Source organism: Paramormyrops kingsleyae, chromosome 6, assembly GCF_048594095.1.
Source record: "Paramormyrops kingsleyae isolate MSU_618 chromosome 6, PKINGS_0.4, whole genome shotgun sequence".
Lineage (NCBI taxonomy): Eukaryota > Metazoa > Chordata > Actinopteri > Osteoglossiformes > Mormyridae > Paramormyrops > Paramormyrops kingsleyae.
The window spans coordinates 25,509,884-25,531,471 of record NC_132802.1 but is presented as its reverse complement, the minus strand read 5'-3'; the positions used below and the strand labels follow the sequence as shown (position 1 = coordinate 25,531,471).

Genomic DNA, 21,588 nt, shown 5'->3' with positions numbered 1-21,588 from the left:
AATGCAACTTTTGACTGAACTGAAATGGGCTTTATTGGATACCACACTAGACACCTGTGACAACAACAATGACCGAACTGGGGAAGCCACTGTAGGCAGGCACATATATACACTGAACATGACTGACAGATTGGAGACACTTATGGGTGGTTAAGACATGAGGGCTGGGACCAATGTGATTACATGATGACCAGCGACCTCTGCTGGCCAAACATGGACAAAATGCAGTTGGATCATGACAATAATCATCCCATGGGATATCAAAATCAACAGAATTAAAGGTAATGTGATAAAAGAAAATGTGCATTATTTCTTTTATTGCATTATGTAAGATACATATTTTCCACAGTGTTGTTACACAGAATTGAGTCAGAGGTCTTGGTGGGCAGTGGTCCCTAGGTGGGCAGTGGTCCTTAGGTGGGCAGTGGTCCTTAGGTGGGCAGTGGTCCCTAGGTGGGCAGTGGTCAAGCCCCGCCTCCCTGCTTGAGTTAAAGGTGCTTGTTCTGACGGGTCAGGATGCTGCCAAGCAGGTCAGCAATGAGGTTGGCCTCTCCCACCACCTCCAAATATCGAGCCCTTGCCTGCAAAACTCACAGAATACCCCCACTGGGGATCTTACTCTCTCATTACCCCCTGACTCGCACTCACCATCACTGTCTCCGACCACACCATGGACTGCTGGCCCCCACCTGCTTCCTCCTGATGTACCGCGTTCACCTCTTGCTGTTCTTGTCCAATGGCCCCTTCTCCTAAATTTGTTGGCAAAAAAAAAACAGACCCAGATGATGTCTCACAGCCGCTCTGCTTAGCTCACAGGGGGCTGGATGCCGGGCCTCTGGTCCATCTTGCGTCTCTTGGTTCCCATAATGCCCTTAGGTCTCTCTCATACTCAGAGTTTGGCTCAGTTACCACCACCTCATATGTCATGCCCAGCCATGTGGACTGAATCGGGTATCTTGGCATGATCAGTAAGTCTAAAAAAACACCTCCAGTATTAAAAAATAATCACCCTGGTCCTTTGACTCAGCTCGCCTTGAACGATTAAACATGGGACATTGTGATTATTAAATGTGCAATCATGTTTAAAAGGTAACCTAATTGCTTATTAAATTTAGAAAAAAAAAGATTGCTGTAATTAAAAAATCCACACTGTAGCAGTCATAATATAAGACAGAGACAATGCAATGCCTTCACCAGTAGCGGACATAGCTAACTGAAAAGTTGGCTTGGATAACCACTAATCCGCTAACTCCAAAGTTTAATTCGATAGCGCTAAACCGATAAAACACTAAAAAAAATTGCAGAAGCTAACGAGACCCGCTAACGTGTATTATATAAATTTAGCTTCAGTTTAGTTTTTGGATCTGAAACCCTTAAAAACGCGTCTAGATAGATATACAATTTTAACCCATTTAACACTAAAATTCCATTTGTCGGAGTTTACCAGGGGAGGTTTTAGGACTTACCAAATTGGGTGTCTTTGTAGAGTCTTCGAAATAAATCTGCATTGAAATTTCTTTCTGTGATATTCCCTTTGCGAGATATAAGCGGTTTTGTTGGGGAATTCTGCATTGGAGAGTGGGGAAAACGTTCTGCCGGTTGGTGTCAGAGATTGATAGATGGTTATAGGAAACGTCTCACTGAGGTTTTTTCAGCCAAAGGGGGAAATACTAGCTATTAGGGCACAGGGTGTCAGTAGGAATTGGCACCTTAGTTAATTTCCGTTGTTAAATAAGTAAATTCGTTTATTGTTTTTGCATAGGTGATGCAAATACATCACCTTTATCTACAGATATAATTTGAAAGAAGATTTTATATTGATATTTTAATATTTCTTAATCAATAATTAAATATTTAATGGGGTGTCCTAATAGTTTCACGTGACTGTATTTAGAGTATTGTTTTAAAGTAGGCTTAACTGTATACGGTGACAAAAATTGACGTATGTATACCACTGGACATAGGACAACGCATAACACAACACAATAAACCACGCATAGACCTTAAGTACCACAGATAGTTGAAGTTGATCAAGTTGATACAGACCCACAGGACAGCGTCATAGTTTCACAGTTGTTGGGGGTCCCGGGATACCCCTCAATTTGAACACTTATATTACATACATATCTATTATATGATAAGGTTACTTACTGGTTTCTACCGGCCCTGCTTTTAAAATAATCAGACGCACCGCCTAACGCTATCAACAACTACAGTACATCGCCGGTTATTCCACAGACCGTGAACGCGCCGCTTTCACGCGAACTGCGTCGCCTCTGACGTGCGCGCTTTCGGCCAGGCGAGAACGCGACGGCAAGATGGCGGCGTCCGTGTGTCGGTTCGGAAGCGCAGTGGGGAGAGCTCTTGTTAAGGCTCGTAGCGTAAGATTTCACTTTCATTTTTTAATCGTTAAAACGAGTTGTGTTTCTCCCATTTTGCGTACTACTGGCATGAAACTGCATCCCAAAAATAGCGTTTCCCCTAATGCCAAAACTGATGCCCTTGTTATCTAATTGGGCCCTTGTATTGGAGGTCAGAGTTAGAATTTAATTTGAACTGTAGTTGTTTCTATGAAAGTTAAAGCCGCCACGTTATAATTTATATCGATGTGTTGAAAAGTATCAGTTACGTTTGCAAGACACAATGTATGTGGTGTCAGCTCAATGTAAAAACAAGGTCACTTAGCTGGGTTATTAACAGTACAAACGGTGCAGGTGAAGGGTAACTTCCGTTCAAGTTAAACGTAAAGCTAAAAAGGATCGATTATCTCTGATTATAGTAAACGTAGATCTGATTATGCAGTTGAACTGTAATGTATAGAAAATGTGCACTTTGTTTGACATTGGTTTTATGTTGCTCCGAATAGAGTGAACATGTCGTTAAACTTCATTTCCATGCTTTTTTCATTTAAGATGGCTCTAAATAAAATTTACTTGGACAAGAATTTTTTAATTTTGACATTTGGATGGTTGAATATTGTTATTCTGTACAATTCCCTACGTCAGTTGGTCCTACAACTTGATTTAATACCATTTAAGTTCTACAGTGGCTTTTATCAAAAAAAGCCACATCCCTCTGAGAACGCAGGGCCAGACAGCAACCGGGGGTTAAGCGCTGTGCTCGGGAACCCAACGGTGAAATCGCCCTGCTGACTCTGGGGTTTGAACCTGTGACCTTCTGATCACAGTCGCCGCATCCGAACCTACTGAGCCACATGTCGGGAGGCTGAATTTCTTTTCTGTCCACAGTAACATATTTAATTGTGAGACAGTCCTTGCTGCCTTTTTAGTCTTAAAACATGCTACCTTTTTTTGAAAATGTAATAAACAGGTTTTTATCATTTGTCAGTTTTTAGTGGTATCTATTTGTAAGCGTTTGACAGTTCTAATATTACTGTTAGCAGGTCGCAAAACTTTACAAACTAATTTAAGTCAAAAGTTGAAACTTATAAGAAATTACTTCAAATGAGCATTTATGAAAGCTGTCATGTGTAGTGGTGGTATTATGATGTTATTTATGGTGGGATGTACACCAGAGTTCATGTGAATAATTGGAATTATATAAAAAAAAAAATGTCTTGCCCCATGTGAGCTGTGGTAATGGAATGTCGTTATAAAAGTCACTTGGGGATCCTGGGGGCTCTGGGGGCTGTATGTGAAACTCCATGGCACCTCCAACTCACCCTCTCTCCACATGGTAACATTCATTACCATAATTTTAGTGTGCTGTCTTAATGAACAATATATAAAAAAATAATTTAGTAAAAGCAAGTCCTTTATTTTCACTTTTATGGAAACACAAATAAAACAAATACACAATTAATACAAGATTTGTATGAAAAACAGAAAAAATGTCCTCTTCCTCTGCAACAGAGCAGGAGGCTGTAGGAGATGGAGCTGCTACAAAATAAATAAGAATAATATATTCATACAGTATAATACACGTTTAATGTTACATTTTATATATGAGCATGTTTTTAAAAGCAGATCACATTAGTATTACACCATATTACATACCTTGAATTTACAGTTGTCACTGTCTGCAGCTTCTGTTATGTTTTCTGTTTGTGGTGCTGCTAGGAGCTTATGTGATGCACGTAGAGTGAAAAAGAAAATAAAAATGGTACTTAGCTATAAGAATATAGTAAAAATGATGATCTATATGCTAGCTCAAAAAATAAAATAATCCATAGTATATCTGGGCTATATTATGCTCAAGTGACCTAAATAGCTAATCAAAGCAAACTCTATTAGCAGTGACTGCAATGACTTACTGACTAAACCAGGTACCTAATGAGGTAGATCTAGATAGATATGAACTTGTTCACCATGTCAGGTGCCTTGTCAACTAAATGGGTATGATGTTGGCAATCATGCCAGCAAGACATGAGTAAATAAGGCTATAAAACAAGCCAACTAGCTAGCTAACTGAATTACTTGATGGCTAGCTTCTATTAAAGTTTATGTTTATGTTCCAGCTGGGGACCCAGGGCAATTATCTGCCTTACCTGCCCTGTCGCTGCGCCTCTGCTTAATACAACATGCACGCTGTTGTATAGTGTGTCACGTTTTTCAATATATTGATATCAGTATCGTATTGAAACATCAAAAATGATAAAACATATGATTCTGTAATTTTGCAAATTTCGAAATTTGAGAAGTTACATCGCGTAGCAGAGTTACTGAATCTTCACCTTGCAAAGAGAGACAGTTACGTTCATTTCATGTGTGTCGAGTAGAGCAGCTTCATAGATAGAAGATGTCAGAAATGGCGTTATTTTGGTTTTAAACGAAAACAGTGAATCCGACAGCCCTATGCAGTGTGTATCTCTCATTTGTCCCAATTCAGATAAAAGGTTTGAAGATCCTCGGGTTTGCATCAGGGTAGCATGTGATAGTGGTATAGTTTAGCAGTTATTACGTTTTGTTTTGTTTTGTTTTGTTTTGTTTAGAGTCATGTTTAGCCTACATGCAGCTTCATTATTGTCCCTTTGCCCAGTTATGCCCAGACTCAGCTAATTGACTAACAGAACAAACACAAATATAAACCTAATGCTAGTGAATTAATACCAGAATCTGTGTATTGAATGGAGTTTATTTAATCTATGCATATTTAGCTGCTTATGTTAAAAGTATATGTTATTGCTGTAGAGATTTGGCTAATGCTACTGATGATGTAAAATACACAGATATTATTCAGGTGTTATATCATGGATTTAATTCGGGTTATATAATTCAGGTTGTAAGTAATGTTCAAACATTTCGCATCATTTTTAGGTGTTTTTTGTTGTTGTTTATCGCTGCATTTTCAGTGATTCTGCAGAAGTTACCTGGGCTCTGTCCTGCATGACCCTGCCGGACCCACCGTCGATGTGCTTTCGTATGAGCTAACCAGTATTCCTCTGATCAGAGGTCTTATGGAAGCTCATTAGTTCTTTGGATGCAGGTCTTTCCGTAATAATGGCTAATAATAATGACTACCAGTCAACAAAGGTTTTGTACACACTGAGATTTTCTACATTTGCAACAAATACATTTACAGTATGTTCACCATCTGAGTGCCTTCATTAGCAAGAAAATGTCATATCTTTGATTCATCAAAGTAACATCCTCTAGCAGTTACAACAGCAGAGAAAATTTGAGGCACTGTTTCTACAAGGGACATTAAATACTGCTCTGTTTCATGGGATGAAACGGGTAACTGGTGCATTTGTTAAAGCCTAGAATTTGACTATGCCATCACTACAAAACCAGTTAATAGGGTGTCAGACATGTAAACAGTAAACTTGTTTTATTTGAGTTATAGTTTGATTTATAGTCATTCACTCAACATTCCAATGCTTAACAGGGAAAAAAAAACCTGCAGTTTATGGAATAAATTGAATAGTGGTGAAAACCTGTGGTGTGCAAAGACTTCTGACTGGTAGTGTGTGTGTGTGTGTGTGTACAAGCACACACATATTGATCCGTCTGATAATGGAGTTTTCAAAAATGTTGTTGCCATGTCTGTGTATTTTGTCTGCAGCCCACCCTGCTGTCCCTCAGGCGTGGCAAGGCGGGTGTGCCGTATGCGCAGAGTCTCCTGGCAGTTCCTGAGACCCGGGTCACCACTCTGGAGAACGGCTTACGCGTCGCCTCCGAGGAGACGGATCACGCCACCTGCACCGTGAGTCTGCAGCTTAGCGCTCCACAGAATCTGTCTGTTTCTGCAGTGGAGTAGTAGCTTAGAACATGAATTTTTCTTTTAAGCATCATCTACTGGGTTCCAGAGTTTGTTTTTGGATATGCATGAATGTATGCACTAACTGTCAGAGCTTTTTATTTATGTCAGAGCAATTGTGGCTTCTATCCTAGTTTTGAGGCCCTCGGAGGTCTACTTATGCATGCTGTTTGAGATTTGCTAACTGAACTGTCTGTATGCTGGGCTTCAATGTCCCACTGAGCCAAGATGTCCTATCTGTTCATCCCCTACAGTTCATTACTGTATACTGCTTTGCATTCATTTATCACATTGTAAATGTCTCACCAACGAGACCAATCCCATGGTTCATTGCGTTCCAAGTTCGTTCTTGGGCAGCAAGTTAGCAAGACCGCTCTTGCCAAGGACACAAGTACAATCTTTGCATTTGTGGTATTGAGTCCCACCAGAGGATCACCTCCCGGTGTGCTCCTGTCCCCCTCAGGTGGGTCTGTGGATCAGCTGTGGGAGCCGCTATGAGACGGAGACGACCAATGGTGCTGGTTTCTTCCTGGAGCACATGGCCTTTAAGGTGCCTGTAGTTCTGCATCCCGCCAAGCCGGGTGTTTCTCAGTCATAGAATCTTCCCCATGCTGTTTGAGCCTCTACCCTTCATCTCTGTCCTCTGTTTCATTGCCCCTCCCCAGGGCACGAAGAAGCACTCCCAGTCGGCCCTTGAGCAGGAGGTGGAGACGATGGGCGCTCACCTGAGCGCTTACACGTCTCGAGAGCGCACTGCTTTCTTCATGAAGGCTCTGGCCAAGGATCTTCCCAAAGGTGAGGAGTTGCAGCTTGTGGACCACAGACCTGCTGTGGCATGTCAGGAGAACCTGTCATGCTTTGAGTTGTGAATGTGTTGGTGTCTTTATGGTGTAAAGGTGGCTGCATACTTCAAATGAATTTGACAGAATCTATGCTGTTTTAGCAATACAAAGTTATATGAGCACCTACATTGTCTGTAGGGTCCTTTTTCGTTTTGTTTCGGGTCAAGCCAAGCTCATGGGAGTTTTGCTTGCACAAATGTTCTGAGGGCAGAAGGAAAAATGATGGAGGACCAAGATATCGGATCAGTTGGTCCAGTCGCCTTCTCTAGTTGCTTGGACCCACCTCCTATATAAAATCTGATTGGTTAACTCTCTCTGAAACAATAATTTTTCCTTCTGCCCTCAGAACATTTTTGTGTAAGTAAAACTCCCTGGAGCTCAAGACGGCAAAGCGCCATCGTTTTAAGTCTGTGACAGATTGTTCCCACCGACGTGTTCGTTTTCATTTTGTCCGGATGTCGTCTAAAGTATGTAGCCTTCTTAAGTATATAGGGTCGTGTGTCTAGGGAAATCTTAAAAAACAACTGATTTGTTGTTTCCTCTGCTGCTGTCACGTCGTCTCCCCAGCGGTGGAGCTCCTGGCGGAGGTGGTGCAGAGCAACGCCCTGAGCGAGGCGGACCTGGAGCGGCAGCGGGCCGCAGTGCTGCGGGAGCTGGAGGAGGTGGAGAACAGCCTGCAGGACGTCTGCCTGGACATGCTGCATGCCACCGCCTTCCAGGGCACCCCGCTGGGGCAGAGCGTGCTGGGGCCCTCGCACAACGCCAGGTGCTCTCACTCACTCCTACCCGCACATGCACCGTTCATTACCCTTAATCACACTCTGCTGGTGAGGACTTTCATTCTCATGCCTTCTGTACGGATCCGAAGCCGTCGGTATGCAGATGGATGTACGGCCATTATATGAGCTAAAAGGCAGATTTATAGTTTGCCGTAGAATCTACGTTGTGTTTACGGCATGGCTAGCCTATGCCATAGCCTGATGCACACCTCCTCAGAAATGTAACTCCAGGCATTACGCTACAGTACAGCTACCGATGCCATAGATTCCATGCCGAAGTAGAAATCAGCCTTAAGGCTACACAGTGATACCTTGTGTTTCTTGTTCCTTTAGTCCAGAATGTTCTCACCCAACCCAACAGCTCAGCACTTTTGGTACTTGAACGTGAGTCTCTCTCTTCTTGATTTTTTTTTTGTGTCCCCCCAAAGGACTCTGACCCGTCAGAACTTGGTGGACTTCATCAGCAGCCACTACCGGCCCCCCCGCATGGTTCTGGCTGCTGCTGGAGGTGAGGCGCAGTGAGCGCTGGGGGGGTTGGAGCCCGGGCCTGGATTTCTATAGCCTCCTCACTCCCCTCACGGCCCTCTGCAGGTGTTCGTCACGACGAGCTGGTCAGCCTGGCCAGGCAGCACCTGGGCGGCGTGTCGCTGGACTCTGAAGGCGACGGCATGCCGGTTCCGGCCCGCTGCCGCTTCACAGGCAGCGAGGTAAGTGGGAGCGGCGGCCCAGTTAGCATGTCTACCACTGTCGCCATGTGGAGACCCAGCAACCAGCTGTTAAATAGGTGATGGGCTTTGCTACTGAATGCATGAGCTCCGTTTCTCCCTGCAGATCCGCATGCGAGACGATGCCATGCCCCTGGCGCATGTCGCCATCGCCGTGGAGGGTGCCGGCACCAACAGTGCTGACATCATCCCCCTGCTTGTGGCCAACGCCCTAATAGGCAGTTATGACATCACTTCCGGGGGAGGGAAGGTGAGTCCAGTGTCCAATGGGAGCCAACAAAACCTGGCTGAAATGACCCCAAGTCAATATGAAAATCGGACTAGTAAGCTGTAGTCAGTTTATTCATCTCTTCTTGCCCTTGGTGACTAGGAGTCCTCTATTCTGATTCTACAATGTAACGAGTTTTTTAATAATGTGTCACCAGGAAGGGCTTTAGAATTTTTATCACCAATACATTTGATGCATGCCTTTTAATTGTGTGACGTGTGTTTGGTTTTTAAGCATTTTATTTTTTTCATCTTATCAGTTTTGATAGATACCTTGATATTTATTTATTTGCTCGTTGACATACCCATTCATTTATCTGTTTATGTGTGTATCCAGTTTTATCATATTCACATCTCTGTATGAATAGTTATTGGCTGAACCTGGTTCTTGCCATGAGAAAGTCATAAACGTTGATATGGCATGAATCACTCAGCCGTGTGGCACTACCTGCGTCCTCTGGGTAGGTTAAAGCTCTGAAAGTGGGAAGGATGCTACAGACAGCAGTAGCATAGTATAGACAGAAGGTTAAAGAACACTGTGATGGTTTTTAACCTGTTCTTTCAAACAAAGCCACCAACATTTGAGTTTCTGGGTTAATGATCGAGTTCAGTCATTAAAGGACTGTGCCTTACGAGGCAGGTTTAACTGAGCAGTTCACTGTCTGCAAGCGCCTGACACATGCTGGTCGGTATGTGGCTCCCCCGTGTGGCTGCTCTGCAGAACCTGAGCAGCGGTCTGGCCCGCACAGCCGCGGCGGAGAAGCTGTGCCACAGCTACCAGGCCTTCCACACCACCTACAGCGACACGGGGCTCCTGGGCGTCTACTTCGTCACGGACAAGCACCACATCGACGACATGATGTTCACCGTGCAGAACGCCTGGTGGGTGGCGTCTCGCTCGCACCGCGTGGCGGCAGCCTTCCGACGCGTCGGCTGACACGGCCCTGTTTGACCCTCAGGATGAACCTGTGCACGACGGTGACCGAGAGCGATGTGGAGAGAGCCAAGAATGCGCTGAAGGCCAGCCTGGTGGGACAGCTGGACGGTGGGTCCCCTGTGGCCTCTCTGGTTTGCTCTGGATCCCATTCATCTGCACAGACCCACTATGCTAAACTAGAACCACCATCTTCAACTGCAGAACATCTTCTGGAAACATCTAAGTTGAGAGTTTTCTGTTTTGATGAAGACTCAAGATTCAGTCTTTGTTGTCCTGTACTCTGAGTACCATGAAATCCTTCCTTGCCTACCTTCATTACTGACTACAGAGTGATGACCCCTCTGTGAGGGCAGTTGCAATATGCATGAACTCCCATATAATAAAAACCAGAAGGTTAAAGTATCATTTAGCGGCCTAAAGGGAAACTGTATGCCCAGAATCTGCTGGCAACTTGCCCCTCTGGCTGCCTGCTGTCTGACAGCCTGATCTGGGCTCCTTGTGGATTCACACGATGGACATGGTGGAAAACCTAGTTGGAGAATTGCCTTAAATTTTTAAAAACTCATGTATCAATCATATAATAATGACATAAGATTCAATTATAAAAATTACATATTACATTTGATATTATAGAGACAAAGAATATTCTTATCTCAGTGTGTGTTGAGGGGCTTTGGCTGACATTCGGCTTTTATGATCTGAATGGTATAAATATTAAGGAGACCTGACAAAGTCTTCTGGGTTTGGCTAGGGTGCAAGGGGAGATATAAGGAGGTCTGACTGGGCTTGGATTGGAGATAAGGGGAGATATAAGGAGGTCTGACTGGACTTGGATTGAAAGTAAAGGGAGACAGGAGGTCTGACGGCTTGGATTGAAGGTAAAGGGAGACAGGAGGTCTGACTGGGCTTGGATTGGAGGTAAAGGGAGACATGAGGAGGTCTGACTGGGCTTGGATTGGAGGTAAAGGGAGACATGAGGAGGTCTGACTGGGCTTAGATTGGAGGTAAAGGGAGACAGGAGGAGGTCTGACTGGGCTTGGATTGGAGGTAAAGGGAGACAGGAGGTCTGACTGGGCTTGGATTAGAGGTAGGGGGAGATATAAGGAGGTCTGACTGGGCTTGGATTGAAGGTAAAGGGAGACAGGAGGAGGTCTGAGGGGAAACTCAATTTTATAAAAAAACTGTGATTGCAATCAAAAAACTAAAATAGCCAAAAATCTTGTGTTTGGTTACTTATGGTTAAGGTTAGGGCTGGGTAGTGGTTAAGGTCATCATATGTGGGATTAAGGTTATGCCCATAGAAATGTATGGAGAGTCCCCACAGAGATATAGATACCAAATCTGTGTGTTTGCGTGTGTGTGAGTGTATCAGTATGTCTGTACTCATTCTCTCTTCAACTGAAGTTGGTATCTTTTAATGCAATAATCTGTAGTTTATGTAATGAAGAACAGAGTACATGAAGAGGGTTCTCAAGCCGTAGACCGAGAGACCTCTGCCTGCACATAGAACTGCAGTCCTGACTCTCCACGGCCCCGTGATGCTGACTCTCTGCTCTGCTCCCAAAGGAACAACGCCAAGCTGTGAGGACATAGGCAGGCACATCCTGGACTACGGCCGCCGCATCCCCCTGTCTGAGTGGGACGCCCGGATCAGCGTGAGTAGCCCAGTCTCCGCCGTGGCTTCTGCTTCCCACAGCCCCTGCCGCTCTTCTCATCGTGGCCTCTTTCCACAGACGGTGACCGCCAAGATGGTCCGGGACACCTGTTCCAAATACATCTATGACAAATGTCCCGCGGTTGCTGCCGTTGGTGAGTCGCTGCTGTCGCCGTTTCTGTGACCGAGGAAGGAATTTGCAGATGCAAAGCGTTTTAATGTTTGTAGCCATGTAGTTGTTGCTGAGCCAGTGTCTGTAGTGTGTTTGCACACAGTTTGCAACATGCTTGTTCCCTTATCGTGGCTGCGTCCTCCTCTTCCAGGGCCCATCGAACAGCTTCCTGACTACAACAGGATGCGCAGCAGCATGTACTGGCTGCGCTTCTGATCCCTGCAGAGAATCCCGAAGGCCTCAGGTGGACGTGTCCCTCCAGTCTCCTCAGCCCAGTCCTTCCCAGTCCATGACTTCTCTGTGAATTGTTGTTCCTTTTAAGTTGAGGTCGCGCCTCTTTCAGCACTCAGATTTCTACAGCGTGATAAATCCCCTCTCTCACGTCTCTACCCATCGGTTGTACTGTATCAGAGGGACAGTGACGTAGTGGGTGTTGTGTGAATCCTTTTTAATGACTTAATGGTTCTGACCCAAGAGTGTAACTTCCTGCTGTGTGAGGTAGCAGACCTGAATGATGATGCTGATCAGGATTCTCCAGTGCCAGTCCTAGAGGGCCGGAGTCCAACACTGTTAGCAGATTTCCCTGCTCAAACGCATCTTAATCAGCTAATTACCAGGCTTGGTAGGTGCCTCTGAGCCGAGAAATTGGCTTGTTGGATTCTGGCCCTCCAGGACTGGAGTGGGGATCCCTGGTGCTAATTGGATAGTTCAGTACTTTGAAGCTGCTCTGTCATAGCAGTTGAGTCAATGTTGGCAGCGTGTAACAACACTTCACAGAGGATGGCAAGGAAGTATTTGTGGTATGGTTTGTTTCAGCACTGTAAATATGCCTCAGTCTGGCAATAATAAAAAAACAAAGACAAATTAAACTTAAAAAACAAAGAGTTTATTGACTTCTTTGTGTTATTTGATGGCTGGTGTGATCTATCCATTTGTTTCTTTTCATTCAATAATCATCAGTTTGTTCACCCCTAAATATTGATGCAAATGTTTTGATAATGTTATACACTCTCTGTCACATTAGACGGTATGTATTTAATAGTGTAATTGTAGTAAGTCATCCAGCTTTCCCACTAATGTAAAGATTTTTTCTTGTATGGAATGGAATCTAGAAGAATTACTGTCATTTGGGGTCCAATGGAGTGAGTAAGTTGGCCTTGTTAGTGGCGCTGATCTGGAATGATGCTTTAAGGTGTTCATTCTTACTATTCCCCGCGAACAACATTCCAAGGTATTTAAGTTGGGGCAGACCCTCCCTCTCATGAAAGGAGCATTGAGTCACTGGTCATCCTTCCAGCCGGTAGATAATATAATCATTAATGTTTTTTGGTGCCTCATATTAAGAGAAACATTAGGATGAGAGAAGCAGACGGTGAGGTGTTTTACTCAGTATTAAGTCAAACTGACTTCATCTGAGATGAACATGCAGACATGAAGGGTGGTCTGATCAGAAGCTAATTACCAGAAATCTGTAGGTGTATACAGGTATGCATATTGATATAATAATTTTATCACCTCCACCTGGAATAAGATTTTAGATTGATAATGTGTAATTCATTAAATCATCACAAAACCATTTGAAGTACCATGATTCTAACTATGTCTTTTGTAAAAGCATGAAATGAAGGGGTTGGATAATTTAATGAAACTGTCTTCAATTATCCTGATTGAGTTTTAACAAATGATTTAGAAGACAAGGCATAAACACTTTTTCCGCTTTAGTGAAGTAGTGTTCAGCTCTGGGATTATTTCCTGCTGATCTGTCACTGGACAAGAGAAGGTTTATTACAGTTGTAAAATTTACAAGGAGATGCAGATGAAAATGAGTGACTACTGTAATTGGGTGTATTTTAAGGAACACGTAAATTTTAAAACATTCCCAAATAATATTAAAATTGATTTATGTGAAGATGAATTTGAATTGGTAAATCCTTTAGATGCTTGCTAAACACACACAAGGTGTCTGCGTTTTGTTACGCAACTAGAAAATTCCATTTAGTCTATTCATGCGCTATTCATTTTAAAACAGTGTAGTCTGGGTCTCATGCTGAACCCGTCTGACTGATGATCGTAGTCACCAGAGGTCCATAACGGATCCTCTAGAGGTACAAGCTTGTAGGGAACAACTGGCAGAGCCTTGAGGGTACAGCCCCAGTGACCTGTAATTGTACCTATAAAGGTACAAATGAGTATATTGTTCCTGAGAGTGTGAGACCCGCCAATGAGCGTCATTAGAGCAGCACAAAGTGCAGCGACCAAACACAGCAAGGGTGGCCATTGACTGGCACTTATTCAGAAACCTGCACTTACCCACACAAGCACTAAATGTACAAAGAACCAGTGGTCAAAGACAACATAATGTGTAATGTTGGTAAATGCAAATAAAGGTGTAGATGCAGCTCCTTGTTAGACTTAATGACACCCCCCCCCCCACCCCGACGAAAATGCTGGGATGAGACACTTACACCATTTTTGTATCAATCTGACTTTACCAGAAACTTTGAGGACCAATATATTGTCATCAACTCAAGGCAAAGATTTTTAAGCGCATTCATATTCCAGTAAAACATTAGGCCCTTAAGTCATCGTGACATGGACATTATACATCTTTGACAGTTCTGCTCATTTTTAAGTTCAAAGCCTTAAATTTTTGTAAGTGTGTGTGAAATGCTTATTGGTAAGAGCACCTCAGCTGTCAGTGTGTGTGTGTGTGTGTGTGTGTGTGTGTGTCCTGGTCCCCATATGGGAAAACTCCATTTTATAAAAATCCATGACTGCAATGAAAAAACTAAAAAAACTTTGTTTGGTTACTTATGGTTATGGTTAAGGCTGGGTAGGGGTTAAGGTTGTCATAGTTAGCATTAGCATTTTTCCCATAGAAATGAATGAGTGGTACCAAAAAAGATATGATTACACGACTCTCTCTCTGTGTGTGTGTGTGTGTGTGTGTGTGTGTGTGTGTGTGTGAACTGTGAGTATAATAAGCAGGAATTGCACTGAGAATGTGCTGCCAGACTTAAGGCTTCAGGCTTAAGCCCCTATTAGCTCTGAGAGAGTCTTACCTTCAGGGATAGTACAGGTTTATAAACAGAGCACTGTAAGGTTATCTGTCATTTTGAATGAGATCCTTCCTGGATGAAATGATTCTTTCACATTCAGCGTATGCTGAGCTTAAAATGTAAGCTTAATGGAAGGTGATGCTGAAGGTGACCCGAGATTGGCTCGGGTTTGATGCCCCCCCCCCCCGCCCCCCCAGCTGCTGTATGCAGATCATTTGGGAAATTAGCCAGGGGTCTTTTAATGAAGAGAGAGAAGAGCAAAGGCTTCCACAAGATGGCAGTCATGTGTAAGGTAAGCTAACAGTGCTGGGGGTGTCTGACGAAATAATCAAGATTTGGAATTTCCTAAAGAGATGGCAGAGAATGATGATGACAGTTTCCTATAATTCATGATTCACAGGTCTTGTGTTACCCACCCACCAAATGTTCAAACAACATCTTGGGAAAACGTCGTCCAATGCTGATTAGTGCCAGCAAAGTGTGTCAGTGTGACCAGCAAGACTGTTCTGAAAACCTAAATGTCACATTATGTAACTTCATTAGAAACTAATTTAAAGGCCAACAAAGGGCAGATAGATGCAGACACATCCAATGTGTTTTTCTACTTTTTTTGTTCCACAGCTTCTCTGTGTGTCATTTGTTAATTTGTTCCTCGTTCATTTTAATTTTAGTGGGAAACGACAACCCTGCTTTTAAGAATCGGCGCATTGGGATGAGTCCAGCTGGTTTCTGTTACGCACCCTGAACTAGCTGTTAATCTGCCTCACAACACCTGTGCATTATATTACCATTAGTGGATAGATTAATGTATAATAATGATGCATATTGACAGCAAAGAGAAGGATAGCCTCTGACACCATAAGCACAATAACTCAAAAAGTATTTTATGGAACTTTTTAAAGCTTTGCAGACACATGGTGTGGGTGAAGATCTGGACCTGATCGAATTCTGAGAGAAATCCAGTAGTTGCACTAAAATTGAATTAACTTTTTCAAACATCGCAGACAGATTGTATGGGTAGAGAGCTGGAACTGGTCAAATATTGAGATAAATCACACTAAAATGGAAGCAATGGTGCTTAGTGGCAGAACTGGTAAATGCAGAAGACACATGACCTTATGAATGTCATAACTCAACAAGTATTTGAGGGATCTTAATGCTACTTATCAGAAACATTACATAGATGAAAATATATATATATGATTTCATTTTGATGCACCAAAATTGAAGCAGAGGCACTAGATGGCAGCAAAGGAACAAAAGGGTAGCGACAGAAGATGCTTGGTCTTGTGAACACAGTAAACTCTAAAAGTATTGGCACATGAAAGGACAGCCACTGACACAGATCTGGTGAGCCTGATTACGTTGAGACAAGTCACACAAAGTTGGGTTTTCAACAGTGATTTTTTTGGAGTAGCGGGGAGAGCATTAGGGGGGCTAGAAATTTTAGCGGATGGGGGTTTGGGAGGAGCAAGAATTAGATGGGGGGGGGGGGGGGTGAAGGGGCCAGCATCTATATTATCTACTTTGTTTTCCTTGGCTGTCCCTGGACTTTTAGCTTGTCACAGCTATGTGATGCACATGTGGGCCGTGAAGTCAAAGAATGCTGCATAATTCAAATCAATCTCTTTTACTAATAGCATCTAGTTTTTATAGCACTTGCAAGATATGCTTTGCTTGAGCCACAGATGACATGAGGATGTCAAGGGCTTTAGGGTTTAACAAACCGAGGGAGAGAGACAAACATAAAAGACATTCAAGTTTTAATAAAAAGGGCGGGGGCAAGGAAACATAAACATTGGGTTTGCAAAGGGTTCAGCAAGACCTGGCGTGCAGTCTGAGACTGAAACAAAAGCAGACGTTTATGTTATTGGCGATTAAGCCCATGTAATTGTATGGGCTCATCTCCTGACATCACCTCAACACAACACAGAAATTCCACAACCCAGTCTTACAGCTCACATCCTAGCACAGGGCTGCCAACTCTCACGCATCTGGCGTGACACTCATGCTTTCAGACTCTCACGTTTACATAAGAAATCTTACTGCAAATCTGTATTATTCCATTATAAACCTAAAATTAGCTACATCAAAAGCATTGGGGCAGTTTGCAAACTACAGACTGTTTACAAGGTAATAAAACTCTTACATACATGTAAATGCGTGTGCAGACTTGTCAGGAATTGAAAATCTCACACCAGCCAGCTGACCAAAGTTGGCAACTCTGCTAGTATATTTGTCCCAATCCTTCAAGCAAGAAAGGTTCATCAACTATGTCTAAAATATTATTTTATCACATACAAAAACTGCAGCTGAAATATTTGGATTCTGTGTAAATAAAGACCTAGTTGGTAATCAAACCTTTTCTCACCCGTGTGCCTTACTAATCCTGATCCCGTGCATGAAGGTCAAAACTGAAGGGGAATCTGCCCTTTCCTGCCCTTGGCCTCAGAGCCTGCAATTTCTTTCCTTGAGCCTTAGCCCTAGTCGCTGCTCGCTTTCTCTGAGTCACACCCTGACTAATGTTCCTTTTATAGGATGATTTCACTCAGGTCGTGTTAATTAAAAGCTGAATTCCACATATGGAATGGAGCAAATGGGTATAGCCAGTGGCAGATAGCCCAGATGGCTGCTGACGTGTGACAGGATGAGAGGAGCTGGGAGCTTCCTGGGGGTTTTGTGTGACGGCTGGGGACCAGGTCACTGCGACCACTGAGCAGCTGCATGATATGACAACTCATCACTAGCACATGCTGTGTAAAGGTGAAATGGTAAAACAGTAAGAAAAATGTGATGCATTTTTTTTGTTTTGCACAGGAACACCCTCAACAAAAACTATGTGTGCAAACTTAAGCACTCCAATGCACTGACTCCCTCTCCCACGAAAGAGTGAGAAAATGCACCACAAAGCAGACACACTCATGCATGACAAAATACGCACACAGAGATCATGCTAAACGCCAACCAAGTACACAGATAACACACACAGAACATGCAGTTGACCTTGAAATGTCCCACACCCAAAAATCAAAACTGTTTCCAGAGCATTTCCGCACATCATTCAGGGTACAATCCCTGTACTCAGTCTCAGAAATGGTTTGTGGCTCTAAGTGGTGGTGATCGCTGTAAGGTACAGAGTGCAGCTGTGTAATGGTTACTGCAAGCTGGTCTGACCTGCTCAATTACTGGGTCCTCATACAATAATTAGAGTTTATATTCACTTGTATATCTCTAATTTGACCATATAAAAGTAGCTGGGTGCAGAAGGGAAGGAGATTAAACAAAAAGGTGAATCCTGAATGTGGTTTTATCCTGCAGACTGGCAATGACTCATAGACTCCATTAAAGTCTGAACAGTCATACACACACACATTTAATTTTGTCTGTACTGTATAAGTTTAGATATAGATATGCCCAAACGTGCAAGAAAACTGCCGTTTGTTTAAGGGTAGCTACCACGTTTTAGATGGAAAGCAATTTCTATCCATCCATCTTCAAAAACTACTTATCTCTTACTGAGTCAGGGGGAGGTAGGTCAGCATCCTAAACAGGCTGCCAGTCCTGGCATACGTTCACTATGGGCAATTTAGAGAAACCAGTGCATCTAAACTCACTTTTTTGAGCTGCCACACTGGGAGTACCCAGATGGAACCTCAAGATACAAGGGAACATCACACAAACACTACACACACAGCAAGGGACAGGAACAGGGGGGGGGGGGGATGGAAGCTCTTGTCCTTCATTATTGTCGAATCCAGTTCATAGGAAGAGGTGGAAAGTTCAGGTACAGAAAGTAAAAATCCAGACAAAGATTTTGTTTCAACCAACCAGTTGAGTATAAAGAATCACAGTCACAGAATGTTGGTTGAAACAAAATCTTGGTCTGGATTTTTACTTTCTGTACCTGAACTTTCCACCTCTGGTTCATAGAACAGAACCCAGATAGAAAATGGACAGCTGTTTACAGCTGTTGCAGTAAGAGAAACCTGACCATGTGACTTCTGGTGGGGAACCGTGAGCAAAGCACCTTCAGCATCCTCGCTCTTCTGTTCCAGACACTTTACTATACCTGCATGGTGCACCTCCATCAGAACCGGCCCCTGAGTCAAACCTTTCATGTGTTGCTCCCTACAGGATGCTGAGCTCCCCCTCCTGTGCGTTACTTACCAAGCCCAGGCTGCCGTACGGACCCCCCTATTCCTACAGGTGGCCTAATACTTGATTGCGATATTGATGTTCAGTTCCCACCTCAAATATTCGACAGCAGTTCTGCTGCTTGGAAGTGAATTTCCGGCTGACGCATTAAAGCCCTTAACTGTAGAAGAGGCAGCAGGAATTCATTTCAGCATCGTGCTCCTGCTTAGGTATATAATTGCAAAAAAAATCTCCACTAAACACTCACAGGGGTTTTTTTAAAATAAACTTTTCAGAAGAGCTACATGTTTTTATTACATAGTTATGTGGTTGCTGAACGGAAAGTATAAAATGGGTATAAATGGAATAAATGCTCATAGTGAACAGGGGAGGTGACTTATACAAGTCTCCAGGCAACCTGATTTTTTTCCATGGAGGGGGGAAATTATAAGGGTGCTGATGGCTCTACCATGGTGGGCCATGATGCACAGGTTGATTCTTTGACTGAATTTAACATGAACACAACACACCTCTGTGCAGGACATCTCAATCCCATAATCTGTGCTGGCTCTCTGGGTAAAATAAACAGGAAAATGATGCTGAAAAAGAATGGTTGAAATGGTAAAGTGTAATTTTAATAAATGTGCTTTGTATTATTAATTTGCTTACAAAACTGTGCACCATTTTTCAGGTCCCCACAAAGACCTGTGAATGCAATCAAAAAACTAAAAATACCAATAGTCTCGTATTTTGTTTGTTTACTTATGGTTAAGGTTAGGGCTGGGTTAAGGTCATCATGTTGGGATTAGAGTTTTCCCCATAGAAATGAATGGAGAGTACCCACAAAGATATAATTGCAAACTTGTTTGTGTGTGTCTGTGTGCGTGTGTCTGTGTGTGTGTATGAGAGAGAGAGAGAGACAGAGACTGAGTAAGAGAGTCAGCAGGTTGCCTGTAGGGATACCACTCAAATGACAAGCACGACCTCATGTGCGCTTACATACTGCACATGTTGGTACTGATCTTATTAGGAATTTCAATAAATTTTCCCCTACTGTCCATAACAGCAGTACAGTCTCCAAACACATAAAATCATCCATTGGAATGTTTCCATTACATTCTGTAACCAAATACTACTTCATACCTCCATCACTGTATTTCCTAATGCATGTTGTGAATATTTCCTGGTTGTGGGAATATAGACCAGATCAGATCACGATGGGTGCTGATTCTTGCCATTATTTTATTTTTATTTCTATCTGACTCCTTCTTCCATCCATCGGACATCTATTCATACACATCATAGAAGTAGACCACACTGTAAACTAGACACCTGTTCTGTAGAGCAGGAGGCTCAGATGAGTACAGATGAGTACAAATGAGTACAGATGAGTACAGATGAGTACAAATGAGTATTCATAGGGTACTGGTGCCTCCTTCAGCCCCAACACTGCTGTCCATTTCAGACTGCCCTTCAAATACTAGGACAACTGATTTAGAACATTCTATACTGCAATTATTCCCCTCCCAAAGAAATGCACACTCTACACACGCACTACACACAGAGGTAACGGGAAACGATGAGTTGTTCAGAATCCTTATTTAACATTTTGGGGGACACCATGCACTAGAAACCTCAACCCCAAAAAACATTATTAAGGGGCTGAAATTATCAGCATAAATTACGGTAATTTTCCCTAGTCAAACATGGTTATAACTTAATGTGTCCCCCACCCACTTCATATGTTGGAATGGTATCCTAATGGCAGTTTGAGACCTGTAGCAGCAAAGTACTTACTGATATTTGCCTGTTTGCAGCTTTTTCTTTTCATTCCAGGCCATTTTTCACACTTACTCATTGTGTCATATTGACCCCACCCCTATTGAATGCCCATTAACCCTAAAAAGTTGAACTGGTTCTCCCCAAATAAACATGGCAATTTCTTTCCCAGCTTCATGTCAGGTGACTGATGGACATCATGTCGGACATCATTCCGCGCCAGGATGGCATCTCAAACCTTAAATTCCCACCACAAGCATGGAAAGAGGTTCATAATCAATTATGAGTATGAGCAAGGGGCACTTGGGCCAAAACAGGGGCAGGAGGAAGTGTGCAGGATTAGAAAAAGATCACAACCAGACTAAATAAGAACTCACTCACTCGGAGAGAACCTTCGAGTTTAAAAAGCTGAGAAGAAACTGTCTATCCAGAGTTTTACACTCCCTGCTTTTAAAAGATCCTTTATGTCATGCCAACTGTTTGACCTGCTTCCGTCGGTAACCATGGTGATTAACAAAAGCCTTATGCAAAGACTAGGAGACGATTGCTATAAACTACAGCCCAGCCCACGACATTCCCAGCTCCAGCCAGCCTACAGCCTCTGGACCTCAGAACATACCTCGTCTTGTATGGACCACAAGCGTAAAAAAGCCTGTTCTCCCCAGATTTGCTCCCAGCGGTGATGCACCAGATTTCTCCATTGGTGGCAAATAATATCCTGCCAACTCATCTCACTCTGAACATCTGCACTGCAACTGGGAGCAGGATGCTCATCTGTGGGCTGAGACTGTTTGTAAAAGCATGGCCTCTTCATATTACACATTACATTCATACATTCTTACACATTACATTTATACATTTTTATTCTACTTTTATACACCATGACATTAAAACCACCTGCCTAATATTCTGTAGGTCCCCCTCGTGCCGCCAAAACAGCTCTGACCCGTCGAGGCATGGACTCCACAAGACCTCTGAAGGTCTCCTGTGGTATCTGACACCAAGCTGTTAGCAGCAGATC

The 21,588-nt window shown here is 43.2% G+C and overlaps 1 protein-coding gene and 1 long non-coding RNA gene across 2 annotated transcripts; one reads left to right on the top strand and one right to left on the bottom strand.

Annotated features, from left to right (window-relative positions):
- Positions 1 to 8: 8 nt before the first annotated feature.
- LOC111840570 (uncharacterized) lies at positions 9 to 2,252 on the bottom strand. Its single transcript, XR_002837452.2, has 4 exons — positions 2,152 to 2,252; positions 1,467 to 1,566; positions 690 to 749; positions 9 to 606 (listed from the first exon to the last, which is right to left on the bottom strand). It is a non-coding gene; the product is annotated as an uncharacterized lncRNA (long non-coding RNA).
- LOC111840569 (cytochrome b-c1 complex subunit 1, mitochondrial-like) lies at positions 2,240 to 12,479 on the top strand. Its single transcript, XM_023805535.2, has 13 exons — positions 2,240 to 2,381; positions 6,025 to 6,165; positions 6,683 to 6,769; positions 6,885 to 7,014; positions 7,629 to 7,827; positions 8,269 to 8,348; positions 8,432 to 8,547; positions 8,672 to 8,815; positions 9,554 to 9,714; positions 9,792 to 9,877; positions 11,336 to 11,424; positions 11,503 to 11,578; positions 11,747 to 12,479. The coding sequence occupies exons 1-13, from the start codon at positions 2,319 to 2,321 to the stop codon at positions 11,809 to 11,811; spliced, it is 1,437 nt and encodes a 478-aa protein (XP_023661303.2). The 5' UTR covers positions 2,240 to 2,318; the 3' UTR covers positions 11,812 to 12,479.
- The last annotated feature ends 9,109 nt before the right edge of the window (positions 12,480 to 21,588 follow it).